The sequence below is a fragment of the Papaver somniferum genome, chromosome 11 (genome assembly GCF_003573695.1).
Source record: "Papaver somniferum cultivar HN1 chromosome 11, ASM357369v1, whole genome shotgun sequence".
Classification (NCBI taxonomy): Eukaryota; Viridiplantae; Streptophyta; class Magnoliopsida; order Ranunculales; family Papaveraceae; genus Papaver; species Papaver somniferum.
This window is the reverse complement of record NC_039368.1, coordinates 139,406,752-139,422,367: the sequence shown is the minus strand read 5'-3', so window position 1 is coordinate 139,422,367 and position 15,616 is coordinate 139,406,752. Positions and strand designations below refer to the sequence as shown.

General features: G+C 36.7%; 1 protein-coding gene across 3 annotated transcripts; it reads right to left on the bottom strand.

The window, feature by feature from the left end:
- Positions 1-12,936: 12,936 nt before the first annotated feature.
- Positions 12,937-15,365, bottom strand: LOC113323168 (probable helicase CHR10). 3 transcript variants are annotated; one of them, XM_026571440.1, is made up of 7 exons: positions 15,046-15,365; positions 14,950-14,957; positions 14,602-14,680; positions 14,350-14,483; positions 13,681-14,183; positions 13,478-13,589; positions 12,937-13,380 (listed from the first exon to the last, which is right to left on the bottom strand). In XM_026571440.1, the coding sequence occupies exons 1-5, from the start codon at positions 15,233-15,235 to the stop codon at positions 14,079-14,081; spliced, it is 516 nt and encodes a 171-aa protein (XP_026427225.1). In that variant the 5' UTR covers positions 15,236-15,365; the 3' UTR covers positions 12,937-13,380; positions 13,478-13,589; positions 13,681-14,078. The 3 variants fall into 3 exon arrangements, with proteins under 3 accessions (XP_026427225.1, XP_026427223.1, XP_026427222.1); XM_026571438.1 differs by having other exon boundaries at positions 12,937-13,589; positions 13,681-13,817; positions 14,048-14,183; XM_026571437.1 differs by having other exon boundaries at positions 12,937-13,589.
- Between the last annotated feature and the right edge of the window lie 251 nt (positions 15,366-15,616).

The following is a 15,616-nucleotide window of genomic DNA, read 5'->3' as shown; positions in this document are numbered from 1 at the left end:
TTATCTTTTCTCAATCTGTGCACCATACTTGGTGGCACTATTAGCTACGATCTTAAAAGGGATCCTCTCTTTCGCAAATCTACATGAAATTGCTGTTCGTGTTTGGTTGTTTCTTTCCGAAATGATTCTCTTATTCGGTTATGTGTGCTTCTATATGACCGTGGTTTATAGTCTGGAGTTGGCATTAGGTAATGTTTTTTGTGCAACAGACTCAGCGTGTTTAATTCTTGTTATTATTCTTGGAGTCTTGTTTTCTTTGGGACTCATTATCTCCATCATTCGCCGTTAGAACCCTTTGAAAGATTATCTAGTTAAGGAGGGTTTAATTTCATATCTTCCTCTACCCTATATATTATTCATACTTCATTTAGAATCGATTCTAAATTCTCTGTTTCCGGATAGTTTTTTCTGTTTGGAACTTCTAGCTAGGTAATTATGTATGAAATGGTGATGGTTGATGTAGTTCTTGTTTTAATATAATGGTAATGAAGATATTGTTGTTTCACCTTAAAACCCTTTTCTTATTGATGGCCAATACAAATTTCTATCTAGTGTATTTTATGAATTTAAGTTCACAATTTTATTACATGAATACAGCTCTATTTATCTTCCGGTTCGTGAATCCATGCACAGAGAGATGAAAAGGATTTCTCCATGACTCCACCTGACTGCTAAGCATGGGATCCGATCCGAATAACTAGTTTCAATTCCGATAAGAGTCTAGGAACCGATACCATTAAACACGATGTCTTTGATACGTCCTTAAACCTGACTTGACAAATGCAGTTTTTGTACTTCATTGCTGCATGCCAAAACTAGGAATTCACAAGCATTACAATACAAGCCTTACATAATGAATGGTACAACCATACGGCGATGAGGGGATCCCAAGAACTAAATAAATGATTCAATTGTAACAAAATGATTCCGGAGATTGCCTAAAAGCCAGAATGCGGTGAAACCCTTGTTGCTGTTGTTGTATCGTTTATCACAACGCTGGTGTACTTCACGGACATGCATTGTTGTTGTTGTCTTGGATTTCCAAATCATTTGATTTCTCGTTATTGTTTACAAAGGTTTGATCCACATATAATAGGCGCTTCCAAATGCCGAGATGTGCCACGATTTTGAAAAAATGCAGTAGTTTATATGGGAAGTTTATGTTTCGTTTCATCTGCTTAAGAAAAGAAGGCTATTATTGGGGCGTCACACTCCAATAGAGGGGTTTTACTTGGATTCTTAATTTCCAAAAAAGTGGTTATGGGATATCCTAACACATAATGTCTAGATTATCCTTTAACTAGAAGTGATTTTACGTCCAGGTTTTTTTTTAATTCTAGCCGTATAATTTTATTTGTATGTAATTTTACGTCCAGGTTTGGATTAGTTCCAATCGTAAAAGCTCATTTTACGTCCAGATTTCTTTTAATTCCAACCGTAGAATCCGATTTTACGTCCAGTTTTCTTTAAGTTCCAACGGTAGAAGTGATTTTATGTCCAGGTTTGGAGATTTTACGTCCAGGTTTGGATTAATTCCAACCGTAGAATTTTATTTGCATGTAGTTTTACGTCCAGGTCTGAATTAGTTCCAATCGTAGAAGCTCATTTTACGCCCAGGTTCCTTTTAATTCCAACCGTAGAATCTGATTTTACGTCTAGGTTTGGATTATTTCCAACCGTAGAAGTGATTTTACGTCCAGGTTTGGATTATTTCCAACCGTAGAAGTTTATTTTACGGTCAGTTTTTCTACACACAAAAACTGTCCTAAAATTCACCAAGTATACAACAAAATTCGTTAATTTAGTTTTTATCTAATTAAATTAAATTAAAATTAACTAAATAAGGGTTGTTTAGTCATTACAAAATTATTTGAGATAAGAGATTTTTGATATTACTTATAAGTGACCCGTTTTTGTCTTATTAGCTGACGCCCCTCTAATAAAATGTAACGCCCCAATAATAGCCTTCTAGGAAAAATACGGTTTAAACTATATAAAATACAATCATATTTCAAGTGAATTTCTCTTGTGATTTGACTGAAAATTTAATTTTTCACTTGTTGACAGTGAAAGATCAACTTTCACCCGACCACACCGGGAAAAAAGATCCAACTATGGTTTGAGTGGAAGATTATGTTTTCACCCTTAACGTTCCTTGTGTATTTAATTTTTTAACATTTTAACATATGTTTTCAAACAAGTATATTCTTATAATAATTTCATTTTTCACCTAAAAATGGTGAAGATGCAATTGTAAAGATAAAAATGTAATGATACTTTATAAATATTCTAGAAAAGCTTTTATTTTTTAAAATGAAAAATATTTACTTCTCTTACTATTTATTCGATGGAAGGCTAAATATCTAGGTTATTAAAAAAAAATCTAGCTTATTAAAAAAAAAACCTTCACTCCAATTTTCATATTGCTTGGTAGTTGATATTTCTTTTGATATTTTGGTATTTTGCCTTTTTTTCGAAATACCTATTAGCTGTTATTAGTGCCTTTTGGTTGTAATTTAAACTTTGATCTTGACGTTCTTGAAATCCATGTAATATCTATTATAGCGTGGCTATAACATTTAACATTTTAACCAAAAAGAAAAAGTAATCTATCACCTTTTTAAAATTTCTTTTAATGCCATATATAATAAACTGGTGAGTTTTAAAGATATAAATTTTCTTTTTTGTGCGACACGTATTTTCTCGGATTTGCAAATGATCAATTACTCAGGCTAAATCCTAGACTAAAAATCCAACAAGAAGAAGGAAAACTAGTGATCAGGTGTGTAATAAAAGAGAAATGAAAGTGCGTTTGAAATTTCTAGGAAGTGGGTGGTGATACATAATTGAACCCAATAAGCTGTCTAACTCTCAACACCAAAGTTGTATGATAAAAGAACCCATGTGAAGTAATACCATTTCTAGTAACATTTAGGAGCTGAAAGTAAAACCTATACTATATTGAAATTAAAGTTGAAATGCAAATTCAAATTCGAGTTAAATGGTGAAATGAAACTGAAACGATATTTCTTATGCATCGCCACCATCTCTTTATTTATACTCTTTAACACTTTAATCTTGTTCAGCCCAGTCCTTCTCTAATTATCTCCATAGCTCTTAAAAAATTCTTTCAAGAGGTGATGAAGATGGTGAACCACGATAACAGTGATCGACTTGAAGGTTACGACATAGAATTCGATATCAGCTTCGGCTTGTTGTTAGGATCTATTGGCATTGCTGGCATCACCCCTGTGATAATATCATTACTTCTTGGTGCTCTCCTCCCAAATTCTTTCGGCATAATTGCAGAATCACCTTGTAATCCAGGTTCAGATGCCGTGGTTGAGGTGATACGCTCTTATGTTATCTTAATCTGTGCACCATACTTGGCAGTAATCTTAGTCAAAGGCATAAAAACAACCATCTGTTTCAGAAGTCTACATAAGATTGTTGTGTGTGCTTGGGTGTTACTTTCTAAAGCTTTTCTCTGGATCGGATACATGTACTTGATGTGGGCATGGTTTGATAGTCTGAAGTTGGTTTTGGATGATATTTCTTGTGCCAGATACACAAAGAGCTTTGGTCTTGCTGTTTTGGTTGGACTCATCTTCGGTATGGTACCCGTCCTCTTCAAAATGCGCCATCTTTATGCTCCTCGCGGTTAGAACTCGCCTCTACTGTAAAGTTTACATGATTATTAAGAATCTGTTATAAATTCGCTGTTTTTCTGGGAAGATTTTTCTTTTAAGAATTACTAGTTATCTAGGTTTATGTAACAAATGGTGATTGTTGATGTGGTTCTTGTTTATTTATAATATGGGAATGAATATATTGTTGTTTCACCACAAAACCCTCTTCAAATTCCTATTTGATCTATTTTATTTAAGGGTGCACACGGTACGGTTCGGCTCGGTTCTTGCCGAGGCCGAGTATCTGTACCTCCCAGAGGTCGGTTCCCAGATTTTGGACCGGTACCGGTACCGTGTACCTCGGTTCCGGTATCATTCGGTACATGTACGGTTTCGGTACGGGACCGGTACCGGTCGGTACTTTTCCATCTCATCTTCTTAACTGTGAGCAACATTTTCATTACCGCACGTTGTAAAGGTAATAGCAATGGTCACAATTCTACTGTCAGAGACATTGAGGCGAAAGAACGAGTACATGGAGCTAGTGAAGTACATGAGGGAAGTGATTGCCAATTAGAGTTGTGCAATAAAGGATTTTAATGGGAGAACGCTGTCGACCAATGAATTTTGGTGGTATACTTCAATAGATGAATCATTTTGTTGTGTCTGTCACTGTCAGGTAAACCATTCAGCATCGTGCACCACGGCCTACGCGATAATCGCCTCTGTTAACAAATTCATGTTTTCTCCACTCTTTTTCACCAGGGTGACAATAAATAAGAACGGCAAGCTTTTCATAAACATCCCCACCTCCATCAAAAAGTATATAAACCATTGAATCATCAGTACTACCAGTAGTACCTGTACTGCTGCATTTACCAACCCCATCACCAGTACCATTACTGCTGCTGCTCTGAGGAGGTGAAGACAAAATACAGTCTAGGTCATTACTGTATTTTCGATCACATCACGAAACCCAATTACCAGTCTGTCGAGCTACTTAAAAATAGTCTTAATTGCTGCCAAACAAACCCATGTACTCAGCCACTGAACCACCGAAAACAGCCACGACTTCTGTAAGTGCACTGGTCGTTCAAGCCTTTAAACAAACACTTGATGTGCATCTTTGAGCTGTTGATGGAGATTTGAATTTGCTGTTGATTTTAAGCTCATAATATCTCCATCTCTACATTGCATTTCACATTTAGAACAAACCCATTCTGATAAACCTTCTCAAACACACATCATCAATCAATGGCATCAATCACTTCACAGGCAGTGGTATTCTCTTTCTTCCCCTGTTTCTTTGGTAAAGGTTAACCCTTAGTTTATATACCCTTTTTAATCTAACGCCTAATACTGATCCTTATCCCCCAAATCTAACGGTTTATATAATTCGGGACTTTCGGTCCGGTACGGCACGGTACTTGTATTGGACCGTGTACATGTACCTCCCAAACCTCGGTTCCTATTTTTGCGACCGGTGCCTGTACCTTGTACCTCGGTTCGGTCCAAAACCAGGTACGGTTCCACCGGTTCCGGTTCGGTCCTTCGGTCCGGCTCGGTTCCTGTGCACCCTTAATTTTATTGATATGAGATTGCAGTATTTTCCCGGTGTTGTTACAATGGCCTGTGCTAAAATGCTCCAAATTCCTAGTTTGTCAATCCCATGCCTTTAATGCACACAGAAGGGAGCATCCACAGAGAAACGAACATGATTTGTCCATGACTCAACCGGACTGTGAAGAATCGGATTCCATTCAGAATATAACCGAAACCGATATATCATTTTGTTTTCTGAGAAGGAGATCAGGAATTTATCACTGGAAAATATGCCTTTCTCTATACAAAAACCATTCTCTCCAGAACTTAGTAACCTTCATCCTGTTAGTGATTAGATCCTTTAGATCCTTTAGAACCATTAGAATCCCTACCTTATTTCTTCCCAATAATGACTTCTGAGCATAGATTCATTACCATCGATCGGAAGTTTTTTAGGTTAGCCTGTAGTTCTACCATACCCAACTCCACCATTACTCTCACAGAATTTCATTCAAATGGAAAACTGAATGGAATTTTTTCTCTTCGTCTTGCTGCTGATTTACAAAGATTATTTTTTGAAGCTGCCAAAAATGGGGATCTAGGAAAGACGGTTTGGAAGCATGAGGATAATCAACAATGGTTCTCTGCAACCAAACGTTATAATGAAAAAGGATATTATCTTCTTATAACCCTTTCTAGACCAAATCCCAAAACTTGCCCAGTCTCCTTTTATGTTCCAGCTGGAATTCGATTCGAAGGGTGGTTCAATTTAGCTACTGCTTTGGAATCCATTACAACTTTCTCTGCTTCATTATCCAGATCTAAACCTCATATGATGAACCTACCTACCCCTCAAACCAGAACAGAGTCTTTCACGAAACCTAATACATCTTATGCACAATCCCTGTTCACCCAAAATAAGGCCGTCCAATCTGTAACCCAGCATCCCATTAATTCTCCATTTATTTGTGATAGACATGCTGCACCATGTGCTATCAAAACTAGGAACTCAAAATATGGCCAGTTTATTCACAATGATCATGATCCAACAAATTTAGGAGGATGGAATACTGCATTCATCATTTCTTCATCTGGAAAAGTCAAGTCATGGCAGTACTTAGGTAGATTGTTGTGTACAGAGTTGCAGATTCAAAAGGCTTTTGAATTGTTTCCAATAAACTCTACACAAGCAATTTTTTATGTGGATGATGGCTTTTCAGAGGCAAATATGGAATTCAAATTCATTGCTCGTGACATCACATATTCTGTGTTTCGATGGCATCAAAATATCTGGGAATCTACAGTTAAGCATCACTATGAATTCAACATCGAAATACTGGGCATTCCTTTTCAGTTTTGGTCCTTAAAACTCATTCATTCAATAGGAAAAATTTGTGGAGAGATGCTTCTGATTGATCCTGCAACCCTAAAACTCACCAACTTACGCTATGCGCATGAAAGTAAGGAATGTTAATGGAATAAATTCCATACCTAGAGTGATAAAACTATTTTCTGGAAAACGGATGATCACTGCACACATCCATGTTACAGGGAAATCATCATCGGCTAGAGAAAGCTTCCTTATCACTCCTCCTGTGAATACGGGCAATGAATATACACTTGTTGCTGAGTATACACTTTCTCTTCTATGCACAAATAAATTCGACAATTTTCAGTGGGTTCTTACAAACGTGTATGGGCCAAATAACTCAGTTGACAGAGCTGAATTTTGGACTGAGCTTGACACTATTTGCAGATATTGGCCAAACCTACCTTGGTGTATTGGGGGTGATTTTAATACAATTACCAAGTGTGCTGAAAAAAAGAACTGTAAGAATATTACAAGAAGTATGAAGAAGTTCAATAAGTTCATTGATGAACATGATCTTATTGACTTACCTCTCAAGGGAGCTAGATACAATTGGTCCAATGGACAAGCAAATCCGGTTATGTGCAGATTGGATAGATTCCTTATTTCACCATCCTTTGAACAACACTATCCTTTTGTTACCCAATTAGCAAAAACCAGACCCACCTCAGACCACATACCTCTCCTTTTAGATATTTCCGACCCCTCTTGGGGACCTAGTCCTTTTAGGTTTGAAGTTATGTGGTTCTTGGAGAATGGTTTCCTACAATTACTAGAAGATTGGTGGCTTTCTTTTTGTTTTGCAGGTACTCCTACCACAGTGCTCTGGTTGAAGTTACAAGCACTTAAAGAAAAGTTGAAGGTCTGGAACAAAGAAGTTTTTGGATATACCAATACTAAACTGAAATTTATTCTCTCTGGAATTCAAACTCTTTATGACTTGGCTGAAGATAATAACTTAAATGAAGAGGAGCAGAATGTACTTTTACAATACAAAGCGGACTTTGAAAGAATTTCTAAGATGGATGAGACTTCGTGGAAGATTAAATCAAATACAAAGTGGTTACAGGAGGGTGATAGAAACACTTCTTTCTTCATCAGCAATGCTTCTGCCAGGCGTAGATATAACAGAATCAGGAAACTCTACATTGGGGATGAGTTGGTTTCTGATAAAACCAGTTTGCAAAAACATATAGTAGGTTATTACAAAACTCTTTTCTCTGAAGAAGAGATCATTCGACCTGATATGGAAGGGATTGACTTTGATTCAATTACCTCCACCGAAGCTGATATCCTAGAAGATGATTTTACTGAGGAGGAGGTTTTTCATGCTATTAGAGACTTGGGAAAAGACAAAGCACCTGGTCCGGACGGTTTCCATATTATTTTCTTCCAGAAGTGTTGTCACTTTATCAAAGGTGATATCATGGGTACTGTGAACGAGTTTTGCACTACAGGTACTATTTACTCTAAACACAACTCTACTTTCATCACTCTAGTGCCTAAAAAAGATCATATTGAGTCTATCAAGGACTGTAGACCTATTTGTCTGCTTACTAGTGTGTATAAGATTATTGCAAAAGTTCTAGCTTCACGGCTGCAGCTTGTTATGGATAAGCTGATCTCTCCGGTGCAATGTGCTTATATTCATGAAAGACAAATCATTGATGGCACTCTTATTGCCAATGAACTGGTAGACTCTAGACTTCGATCTGGAATTCCGGGCATTATTTGCAAAATTGATCTTGAGAAGGCTTTTGATAGAATCAATTGGAGGTACCTTGAATTCGTACTTCTGAAAATGGGGTTCAGGAGGAAGTGGTGTAATTGGCTGAGGTTTTTTATTCAACTTCTTCTTTCTCGGTTATTGTTAATGGATCTTCTTTCGGTTACTTCACTAGTTCTAGTGGCGTGAGACAAGGCTGTCCAGTTTCTCCTCTTTTATTCAACATTGCCATGGAAGGTTTTTCAAGGTATATTGATAGGGTTGCTAATGAAGGCCTTATTAGTGGTTTTTCTGTAGCTCCTATTGGTATTGTGGTCAATCGCCTTCATTATACATATGACACAATTTTCTTCTTAAAGGATAACAAGGAAGAACTCCATCACCTGTTTTCAGCATTATATTGTTTCGAATACATAACTGGGCTAAAGGTAAATACCCTGAAAACCAGACTTGTTGCCGTGGGAGTAGTTCCAGACTTAACTCTTTGGGCTGAAGAATTAGGTTGTTCACTAGACAATCTACTTTTTATGTACTTGGGAATGCCGCTTGGTGCCAAATCTAACTCCATCAGAATCTGGGACCCTATCATCGAAAAGTTTGACGCTAGACTTTCAGTTTGGAGGCGTATTTCACTTTCGAGGGGAGGTAAGTTAGCTATGTTGAAGTGTATCTTATCCTCTATTCCGACCTACTATTTTTCTCTGTTTAAGGCCCCAAGCTCTGTCATCAAGATTTTTGAAAAGAAGATGCGTAACTTTCTTTGGGAATATAAAGATGGGGCAAAATTATCACATTTATTTAATTGGGATATAGTTCGTGCTAATAAAAATAGAGGTGGTCTAGGTGTGTGCAACCTAAAAATCATGAATTTAGCTTTGTTAGCTAAATGGTGTTGGAGATTTGGGGTTGAAAAGAGTAAGATTTGGTATAGAATTATAGAAGATGAGTATGGAAAAGATTTTTCTTTTGGGTTCCTGGAAAAGTCAGTCAATCCTATGGGGTCTCTTGTTGGCGGGCAATAGTTGAGTCGGGAGGCTTCATTAGTGATCATTCGAATTTATTTCTACATTCTGGAACTGTCATTACCTTTTGGAATGACTGCTGGTGCGGGCAGCAACCTCTATCTTCTATTTTTCCTAAGTTGTTCAAGCTAATCAGAAATAAAAATGCTTGTATTGCTGACATGATTTCTAGTGAAGGAAATTGGCAGTTCGATTTCAGGAGGGTCCTTTCATATGTAGAGGCTCAAGAATATGGAATGCTCATTGCAACCATTGGTGATATCCCCCTGTTCGTGACGGTTTGACAGACACAAGGAGGTGGAAACTGCATCCCTCTGGTGTGTTTACTGTCAAATCATTGTACTCTCAATTAGTGGCAGAAAATGGCGTGCCTCACTTTCCTACTCATTTCATCTGGCAGCAGGCAATCCCTCCAAAGATATGTTTTCTTATGTGGTGTTTGGTTCACGGCAAGTTGAACACTATAGATACGCTACAACGGAAACATATGTCTCTTCATAATAACTGTGCTTTGTGTGGTGGAGGAGAGGAGTCACAGAATCATGTTTTTCTTCACTGTAAGATTGCATACAAGATTTGGTGCAACTTAACACCAACAACAGGTTGGTCTTGGGTTTTGCCGGGATCAATGAGAGCCTTGGCAGATACCTGGCACACTCATCACTTCTCTCAATCAGGCAACTACATCTGGAATTTAATCCCAGCAACTATCGTTCACACAATCTGGAAAGAAAGGAATTGTAGAAGGTTTGAACCTACATACCTCTTCAAAACTGATAATGATCTCATTTTGGAAGTCAAGACTTTAGTTCTAACTTGGGCTGAGGCTGCAGGTCATAGAGTTCATCAAAACTGCTCCTACACGGTTCTGTCTAATTGGGAGGCATTGTTTTTGTAACTTTCTCTTTGTTTATAGCGTAACTTGGTTTTTTCTTTTCTTCTTCTACCCCTGGTAGATTTGCATGTACATTCCTGTTCTTTTAATAAATCCTCTCTTTCAATCAAAAAAAATTTTGTTTTCTGAATCTAAAGCCCTCATGTTTAAGTAAATGAAGCCTTAGATACGTTGCTAAACCTGACTTGAGAAATGCAGTTCATTTACTTGTTAAATGCCCATCTGATGGGAAAATGAAAACATTTGGGTTGTCCGTTACCTTAGTTCTCTAAAGATGTGTTGGTGCATTTGTTAAGGGGTTTTTTGTGTCTTGACTCTTTGACAGTTTATTGAATATGTTTGACTAAGATCCCTTCTTGGTGTCTGTTAATAGCACTTTTATCGATCTTTTTTCTTTGACGAGGCGTAAGGTTTTATGACAAATTAAGTTGAAGCTAATTATGATCTTCATTTCCTTAGGTAGTTTCAGACCATGGATGGGTTTCCCAGCTGTTCTGCATTAGGCATTGGGTCAATTGTATTAATATGAGAAAAATGTTGATCTAACAATGCTAGTGGTGTATAGAAATAATTGACGTTTCCCAGTGCCTAGATGTATGGCATGATTTTCAAAAAATGCATATATTTTCTACCAAAAGTTTATGTTCCATCCATGTGATTACAATTTTGATGGTGCTATTGCAAAATTTAAATTTATGAAAGTAGATTTTGAATGGATTTTTTCTTTTGTGGAGTGTTTTTGAGTTTTCATGCTTGATTTCGCCATTATAAATTCTAGATTTACACATGTTGTCGGTGAAAATTTCATCTTTTACCGGCCGGTGATTTGAATGAAAATTCAATTTTCACTTGTTGACAAAAAAAGATTGACTTGCACTCCGAGGTAAAAAAGAAAAGTTCCAGTAGTTCTTTAAGTGGAAGAATATGTTTTCTAGTTCAAAAAAGAAAAATAAAAACACTAAGTTTCGCCCTTGATGTTTTATGTGAATTAATTTATTTATTTATTGCATATGTTCTCAAACAAGTAAGAAAAGAAAAAAAAAATAAAGATTTCATTTCTAACCTAGAAAGAGAAAAAAATAAAACAACAACAAATGCTAATCATTCAGGAATTGGTATAATTATCCGTGATTTGTGATTTCGCAGGAAGATATGATCAACCAAAGTGCATTTATGCAGATGGATTCTTAAATGTGGAACAAGATGAATGTGGTGAACTACAAAGCTACTAGCTATGGAGTGGGGCCAGTGGGCATAAGAGCTTGGAATACAATATGCATGTTTTGCGTTGGATGCGTAATTGGTAGCTCATCTATTATGGAGTTGCAAATTCATTAGGAGATATGAATGGATTTAATAAGTGTTTTAGCAAGTACCAACACACCCATCCATTGGTTGCGAGCAAAATATTTCCCGACATGCATGAAATTTGACGGTTTCTAAAATTTGAATCTCCTATTTCCAAGTTTTAATGTTGGTGCAATATTGGAGGATACAGTTACAAACAATGCAACTTGCATATTCGATTTTAACGTGGTCTTTGTTTTTTTGTTAGTAATGGCTTTACTTACCAAGGACTATAACGCGTTGAGATACACAAAATTTCGCTTCTGTTAATAGAGTTAACTTTAACATCTTCTGCATTCTACATATAGAAATGAAAGCGCTATAGAAATTTCGTCGAAGTGGGTGGTGATACACTGATACATAATTGAACCCTACCCCCCTTCAACAAAAAATTGAACCCTATCAGTCTCACTTTCTTCTTTTTTTGGATCATCTGTCAGTCTAATTTTCAACACCAAAGCAGCATCATAGAACCCATGTGATGAACTATTTCTAGTAACAATTAGGAAGAGAGAGTAAACCTATTCTAAGAAAGTAATAATCAATCTGAAATGAAATTAAGTTGAAATGCAAATGCAAATTCGAACTTATGATGAAATGAAACTGAAATGAAAATATTTGTGGTGCATCACCATCTCTCTATTTATACATGACCATTTCCAGTATTTCAGTACTCACTCCTTTTCTCAATCAGAAAATCTCTCTGTAGCTCTTGTAACATTTTCTCAAGAAAAAGAAGTAAAGATGGTGAACAACGTTCCTGGTGATCGTCTTGAAGCTTACAAGACAGATATCAATGGCATTATAATGCGTGGCTTGTTGTTAGGGTTTCTTAGCTAGTCTGTATTCTTCATATCATTATCTACTGATGTCCTCCGGCCAAATCCTTATGGCACGATTACAGATTCATCTTGTATCCCGGGTTCAGATGCAGTGGTTAACTTGAAACGATTCTACGTTATATCAATCTGTGCACCATACTTTGGAGCATTTTTAGCTATAGGCTTAAAAGCAACCCTCTCTTTCACAAGTCTACGTGAGATTGCTGTCCGTTCTTGGGTGTTTCTTTCTGATGCTATTCTCTTAGCAGGTTATGTGTGCTTCTATATAACAGTGGTTTATAGTCTGGAGTTGGCATTTGGTAATGTTTCTTGTTACTCAACCAGCTTAATTCTTGCTGTAATTCTTGGAGTCTTGTTTCTTTGGGGATTCATCATCCGCGTCATTTGCCTTTTTACTGCTCCCGGTCCTTAAATTTCTTCAATATATTATAGTATCACGGTGGATTTAATTCATATTGCCTCTACATAGCAGTTCACACACTTTGCTTAGATTCTATTCTAAAGTGTTCTCTATTTTTTAGATGGTTTTTTCTTGGGGATTTTAATAAAGTGTCACACTTCCAATTTGCAGTTCAACCGTTTTTTTCAAAGTTTATTAAATGCCATACATTTGACCTTTTCCATCTAAAAAACTGTTGCCATCAGTTAGTGCATAGGTGGCAGTTATCCAGCTTAGTAAAAGACATATATACCCTCAAATCAGTTAGTACATGTACTCCTTCTGTTGTTCTTAATTCCTATTTTAATGACCACTTCAAAGTGGCAATTAAAGATACCAACAAAATTGCAGTTTTATCTCCACCTGCAGCACTTCATCTCAGTACCACCAGCAAACTCATCCAACAACCAATGAGGATAAGTTTAGACGATAATTTTAAACTCATCCAGCAAACTCATCTCAGTACCACCAGCAAACTCATCCAACATCCAACAGCAAACTCATCTCAATTACTCAACCCACAGCAGCATATTTAGACGATAAGTTTCTTTTGCTTGAGATACGGGACCCTACAATGTATGACAGTATAAAAGTTTATGTTGAAGAGCCTGTAAAGAAGGAGGAACAACCCTGCTAGTAACTATGAAAATCTTTCTTTGGGCATACTTATGAAATCCAACACGATCACCAACTGAACTTGAAACTCGAATCACTTGAGTAGAAAATACAGTTGCTTGCATATAGGCTTCGTTACAGAGTGGCTCAAGACCAACACCCACTGACAAAAAATGAAGAATTGAAATCCCACCTCAAGAACAAAGAAAAGGTGATCTACTAAAACTTCAAAAAAGATAAGAAGAAGAAAATACATGTTGAGAAGTCTCCAGCCTCCTTAAATGTGGATAGGAATTGCTCCAGTGTACCAAAGACCATAGGCATACAAAAATGCATAAGAGACCACAGTTCAGAAAGATTATTCTGAATGGGGGTTCCCGTAATCAATAACCTTCGTGGAATGAAAAAAAGTTATTCCAATACATTGTATAAAAACTGCAAACATTGACCAATTAGGCAGCTGCAAGTGTGTTGAACGCAAAGGTGAACTTTACCATCAGTACTCGTTCATTTACAAGAGTATAAAATAACATACACTCCCTGCAGCTCCTGATGAAAGTAGTTTTGTAGGTGTAGGACTATCAAGATTAATGAAGAGTTAATTGAAAAATTTGTACATACACTGGAAGGATTTTTAAGTCGCTGTGCTTCATCAATTACAGCATAGTTCCATGGAATTTGAGAAAGAAAGTCCCTTATCCATCAACACAATGTCATACGTAGTCAAAAGGACATCGAAAGGAAAGTCTGTGCTAGCCTATAAACATAACAAACAAACATTAGCTCAACAATGATTTTGTGTAAAAGAGTATGACAATCAACTCGAATCAATGCTCCTTTCGAGAAACAAAACTCAGAACAACATCAAGTTCATAAGATAACAAACCGTCAAAAGTCTCGTACAAGGAAAAATACTGCATTACCTGCTCAAAAGCTTTCCTGCGAAGATCGAGTCTGACTTCTTTGTCTCCAACATATCGTAGAACCCTCAATTTAGGACAAAACTTTGCTACCTCTGATACCCAACCATCTGTCACACTGAGAGGGCATATTACCACTGAGAAAAAACAAGAAATTCGTAAACAAACAACAACGAAATCCTCTAAAATCCGTAATCATATATAATCAACGATCAAATCACAAAAGTACTAGCAGAAACCAAAAGATTAACTCACAGAATGGCCCAGGTGATTTCAAATGGAACTTCAAATAGATTAAGAAAGTAATGGCTTGCAAAGTCTTCCCAAGACCCATCTACACAAAACAGAACCTAAACCATTATAAAGTAGAATTTTATTACCAATTAATCCGTGGGAATTAGGCGTAAGCAAAGAAAATTCTCCTCTCCCCACTGGTAAGATGACTAGCAAGCTTTCCCTAATGGCCTAACTCATTGCAATTACACAGTGAGTAACAACAAAAATACTGATTTCAACAACTAATACTGAACTTGAAAAACTCGAAGGAAAGAAAAAAAGAAAATCAAAGAGTTAGGGTTTTAGTAAGCAGTCCGAATTCCCAACCTCGTCTCCTGCAAAATAGATAACAAAAGATCAATTTAAGGGAAGAAATCAATGATATAGAGTAGAAACGGAATTGAGAGCTAGGGTTTTACTGACCAAGAATAACATTGACACCAGTAAGATATCTTTGTATAAGCCATGAAATTCCTTCAATTTGATGAGGCTTCAGTGTAGCCTTTATGCCAATCTCATCATAGTTTAACGGGAGTACGTCACTTTGATGATGATCCCTAGAAATAACTAAATCTGCTGCTGCTTTTAGTCTCTCCTTGTAATTCATCGACATCTTCTCTCCTGAGTAGTTGAAGAATCAATCTACCAGAACATTTACGTCGATCGAAGAAAATATGTGGAAATCAACCCTAAACTGAGAGAACCCGTCTTCTCTCAAGAACATCACAAACCCGTTTCTCTACTGTTTCTTCTCATCTCAAGAACATCACTAGTATAACAGGGTTTTCAAGGGTAAATATGTAAATCGCGACAGATTATTTTGACCGAATCAGCGAAAAAGACCAAGTGTATGGGTCCTGACAGAAAAACTAACGGTTGTGGCATTTAATAAATTCTGGAAAAAGAACGGTGGCATTTTCTTGAATCGGGATTTGCAAGTGAGGCAATTTGTTAAAAATACCTTTTTTTCTTTTAGAATGGTAAAATTATGTAT

Excerpts from the sequence above, each read along its gene's own strand:
- LOC113323168 (XM_026571437.1), bottom strand. The coding sequence starts at position 15,235 with ATGTCGATGAATTACAAGGAGAGACTAAAAGCAGCAGCAGATTTAGTT. Across the intron at positions 14,484-14,601 it reads GAAATCACCTGGGCCATTCT|TGGTAATATGCCCTCTCAGT; the intron begins GTGAGTTAATCT and ends GTTTTTTCTCAG. Across the intron at positions 14,184-14,349 it reads GCAGGAAAGCTTTTGAGCAG|GCTAGCACAGACTTTCCTTT; the intron begins GTAATGCAGTAT and ends TTATGTTTATAG.